General features: G+C 48.5%; 1 protein-coding gene across 1 annotated transcript in view; it reads left to right on the forward strand.

Annotated features, from left to right (window-relative positions):
• LOC121715028 (hemicentin-1-like) overlaps window positions 1-5,000 on the forward strand; it is a 125,387-nt gene that overhangs the window by 95,409 nt on the left and 24,978 nt on the right. The window contains 7 exon segments of the mRNA XM_042100316.1: window positions 943-1,107; window positions 1,680-1,787; window positions 2,162-2,296; window positions 2,707-2,841; window positions 3,604-3,873; window positions 4,238-4,428; window positions 4,666-4,879. Coding sequence (XP_041956250.1) covers window positions 943-1,107; window positions 1,680-1,787; window positions 2,162-2,296; window positions 2,707-2,841; window positions 3,604-3,873; window positions 4,238-4,428; window positions 4,666-4,879 — 1,218 coding nt within the window.

Below are 5,000 nucleotides of genomic sequence, written 5' to 3' on the forward strand. Positions count from 1 at the left end.
CAGCCAGCCACAAACAGGCCTCAGTTGAGCGATTTTGAGAACTTTGCAAGCATGGAGGCAGGGAGAGCAAGAGGTGGAGGAAGAGGAAGAGGAAGAGAGAGAGAGGAGTAGGAGGAAGAGGCTTTGCGCGGAACAATATTTCAGATGATATTAGAGAAACTTTAGTGGATCATGTGATAAATCATGGCCTGACAATGAGGGAAGCTGGGCATAGAGTCCACCACATCTAAGCCTGTTTTACAGTAGTGTATTTTTGTTTTTATTTTATTTTTGTGTTACTGCATTTACTGTACTGTACTGTAAAGTATAGTACTGTGATGTACAGTATTGAGTTGATGTCATTTGTAACCTTTCAGTGCTTTCATTTTTGGAAAACAAACTGTAAGTGTTACATTGAGCTTCACCGAATGCTAACTGATGAACTGAATAAAAGCAGTGTAAATGAAAGACTGCGGTGTTTTAAATAAAGTACACTAGTGTGTTGCTACTAATCTGAAAGTGTATTCATATGATGCAAGTGTGTTTCATTTTGTCATTAAAGTGACATTTTGACAAAGGATTGTTAGGTTTTGATAGCAGTGTTTCAATTGGACATAGATGTGAATGGTTTATTTCCCAGTGTTGTGTCTTGTGTGCTTGTGTGTAAAGTTTTGACGCAATGAGCCGAGTTTTGCAAAAAGTGTTCAACCAATGGGCAAAAACTGTAATGTAGCGTAGCTGTAGCGATATTCTTTGCTGGACATTGCAGTTGCATGTCGTCTACTATTGCAGTGTTGGAAGTCATAAATATTTACACACTAGTGTGAGTAATTTTCTGGGAGGATAAGGCATAAGCTCCCTCTGTGTTGCAATGCAAACATACTGTATACACACACACATACACATATTGTGCAGTAGCCCTGTGAGTTGACGTAAGGTCTCTGCTGTTTCTGTGTCCTGAAGTCCCCCCGACCATCGAGGATGATGTCACCACCGTCACGGCGATTAAGATGTCTCCCGTGGTTCTGCCCTGCCAGGCAACAGGCCGTCCAGAACCAACCGTCAGCTGGACCAAGAGCGGCGCCCAGCTGGGTTCCCGGGGGGGTAGTCACCGGGTCCTGCCCACGGGTACACACAAAACCGAACCTCACCCGCCCCCTACAGGCTGCACACAGAACCACACCTCACCCGCCCCCCTACAGGCTGCACACAGAACCACATCTGACCTACCACTAGATTTACAGAGATGCTGTTAGTGATGCTTATATATGCTGTGAGGGAATACCAAAGGATACATCAATATCCTAAATAATAATGTTAATAATGTTATTCATTTACTGTCAGTCGCTTAGGATAAAAGTACCTAGCAAATGAATAAATGTAAATGTAAATGGACACAATAAAGTGGTGTCCTTTGTAATCAGATTGTTTTAAAGATGGATCACTACAGCTTCAGTACACCACAATATGACTCATATTATCTTCACATGAGTATTTTGGTACAAAGGCTGAGGTTTCCCAGACTAAGCAGTCATCAGATGTGACAGGCTACATAATGCATGTAGTATGCATTCACACATGACTTTACTAAGTTGTGAATATGTGTGTGTCTGTGTGTGTGTGTGTGTGTGTGTGTGTGTGTGTCTGTGTGTGTGTATGTCTGTGTGTGTGTGTGTCTGTGTGTGCGTCTGTGTGTGCAGGTGCTCTGGAGATCACTGCTAGTCTCCCAAGCCATGCAGGGAGGTACACCTGTGCAGCCCGCAACCCTGCAGGCGTGGCCTACAAACATGTCACTCTCAGCGTGCAAGGTGAGCCCCGCCCTACATCAGCCCCCACCTCACGACTTCCCCCGTACTTCATGTCTCGTTTCCTCGGTGGTTCCTCATTGGTGGAATGAGTTGCTTAGTGTTCTGCATTCTTGCGATAGCTTTGGGTCTTTCAAGAGGGGTCTAAAGACTCATCTGTTATGTTCTGTAGTGCCAGTAAAAGCGATACAGACCCCGTCAGGCTATGGCATACGTGTCATTCAACCTATTGTAAGTTGATGTACCATCACAAGGGTCTTGGAAATATATCATGAAGGTTGAAAAACTCCATGGTGTTGCTTTAATTCATTAAGTAATTAACTCCTCTCCTGTGTCCACTGTAAGAGCCCAACCTCTCCTCTCCTGTGTCGATGTAGAGCCTCCAGAGGTCAGACCCATGGCCGAGGAAGTCCAGGTGGTGCTGCACCAGGGTGTCGTCCTGCCCTGTGATGTCACAGGCTTCCCCCGACCCTCCATCACCTGGCAGAGGGAGGGCGTTCCCCTGGCAACCGGTGAGGCATTCAACTCTGTTGCTAGGTGCTGAACGTGCTCCAAGTGCTCGTGTCCAGCTGCTGGTTACAGAGGACACTCATGTACACTTATGTCATTTGATGTGGAAGTCCAGAGCAAGTTGCATTGTTTGTATTTATTAAGAAGCTCCTGGTGAAACCTCTCTAACTAAAGGCCTCTCATTGGTGTGTGTTCCTCATCCGTGTGTGTTCTGTGTGTGTTCCTCATCCGTGTGTGTTCCTCATCTGTGTTTGTTCCATGTGTGTTCCTCATTCTGAGTGTGTTCCGTGTGTGTATTGTGTGTTCCTCATCTGTGTGTGTTCCTCATCCGTGTGTGTTTTGTGTCTGTTCCTCATCCATGTGTGTTTTGTGTATGTTCTGTGTGTGTTCCTCATGCTTGTATGTTCCTCAGGGCACCGGATGGCTCTTCTGTCCAATGGAGCCCTCAAGTTCTCTCGGGTTACCCTGGGCGATGCCGGAACCTACCAGTGCCTGGCTCAGAACGCAGCTGGCACTGCCGTGGGTAGAATCCGCCTGGTTCTGCAAGGTACGGAGCATGTTCTAGGAGGGGACTAGGTGACGGAACAGGAGCATGTTGTGGGTGGGGACTAGGTGGCGGAACAGGAGCATGTTCTAAGAGGGGACTAGGTGACGGAACAGGAGCATGTTCTAAGAGGGGACTAGGTGGCGGAACAGGAGCATGTTCTAAGAGGGGACTAGGTGGCGGAACAGGAGCATGTTCTGGGTGGGGTATAGGTGGCGGAACAGGAACATGGCTAATGGAGATCAATGCTTCAGTCTAGAAAGAACTTGCACAACAATGTTGCTGATGCAATTTTTAATCCAGTCAGTGAAAAGTGCTCCCAAAGTGCAAAACGTCTTCAGTCCCATTCAGACCATCATCAGTGCAATAATAGAGATCAATAGACATGGCCACAGCTGCTCTAACTGTAACTGTTTTGCTGTGAGAGCTTAATGCACATTTATACCAAGCAGCTGTATTAAGGGGACAGTAAGTGTTGTGGTCATGACATCAGGGCTTATGCATTCTACACATATCTACATCACATGGTCATGACATCAGTGCTTATGCATTCTACACATATCTACATCACATGGTCATGATCCTGCATCCTGCCATCTGTGCATATACACTACAGCCATATGGCGTGTGATGAGGTAGTTGTGTCTGTCTAATGCCCCCTCTGCCCCCCCAGTGCATATACACTACAACCATATGGCGTGTGATGAGGTAGTTGTGTCTGTCTAATGCCCCCTCTGCCCCCCCCCCCCCCCCCCCCCCCCCCAGTGCCCCCGGTGTTGAGTGTTCCGCGGTCGGAGTACTCCGCTGTGCTGGGCCAGCTGGCCAGCCTGGAGTGTGGTGCGGACGGGCAGCCTCCCCCCGAGGTGAGCTGGCACAGGGACCGGCGCCCCCTGGTGGATGGCACACACCTGCGTGTCTTCGCCAACGGAACCCTGCGCATCACGGCCGTCCAGCGCGGTGACGCGGGTCTCTACACCTGCTCCGCCCACAACACCGCGGGCAGGGCCAGCCATGACATCAGACTCATCGTCCAGAGTGAGTGGAACATAGAACGCTTAGAACCAGAAGAACACAGAACCATAACATCAGACTCATCATCCAGAATGAATGGAACAAACAAAGCACAGAACTGCTAGAACCAGTACAACACAGGGCCACTGCATTAGTTTCATCATCCAGAATGATCAGGACACAGAACATACAGAACTGGTAGAACCTAGAACCAGAAGAACAGCAGAACCATTGACATACAGAACTAGCAGGACACTCCATGCTGCAGTTTGTCACTCTAATTATAATAGATTTTAGTAATAGATTTACTAAACCTAGTTTAGGCCTAAACTAGGATTCATTTAAACCACGTTGGTGCAACCCACCATTATTCTTTTGTTCCCTTCAGTCCCGCCCATGATTCCTGTTGGCCAGTCGGAACTGTCAGTCATCCAGGGTTTCCAGGCACTGTTGCCATGCGCCGCTCAGGGTCAGCCGGAACCTCGGGTCACCTGGGAGAAGGGCGGGCTCCTGGTGCCCAACCTCCCGGGAAAATTCACCACGCTCCGCTCAGGAGAACTCATCATCGAGAGGGCTGAGGTGTGTGTGTGTGTGTGTGTGTGTGTGTGTTTGTGTGTGTGTGTGTGTGTGTGTGTGATAGAGAGAGCTATACTATACTTTGTTTCAAATGTTTAATTCACATAGAATGTTATGAGGTACATTAGGCTAACAATGAAATTTCAAAATGATGGTACCTAAGGCAGTGAAGCAGGTGTGTTAAACAATTCATTGATGCAGTTGAGTGTGTTTATGTGTGTGTGTGTGTTGTCATTGCAGCCTGGCGACGCAGGTGTGTTTACCTGTGTGGCCACCAACGCCGCCGGCTCCACTCGACAGGACATCCAGCTGTCGGTCAACATGCGGCCCGCCTTCAAAGAGCTGCCCGGAGACGTTACTCTCAACCGAGGGCAGCCGCTCAGCCTGTCCTGCCACGCCCAGGGCACACCTACACCCAGCATCACCTGGACATTCAACAACAGCCCGCTTACAGGTACACACACACACACACACACAAACAACACACACACACACACACACACACACATACACACACACACACACACACATACAAAGCTCTCAGCCTCTCCTGACACACCCAGGGCAAACCTGAA

Source organism: Alosa sapidissima, chromosome 8 (assembly GCF_018492685.1).
Source record: "Alosa sapidissima isolate fAloSap1 chromosome 8, fAloSap1.pri, whole genome shotgun sequence".
Taxonomy (NCBI): domain Eukaryota; kingdom Metazoa; phylum Chordata; class Actinopteri; order Clupeiformes; family Clupeidae; genus Alosa; species Alosa sapidissima.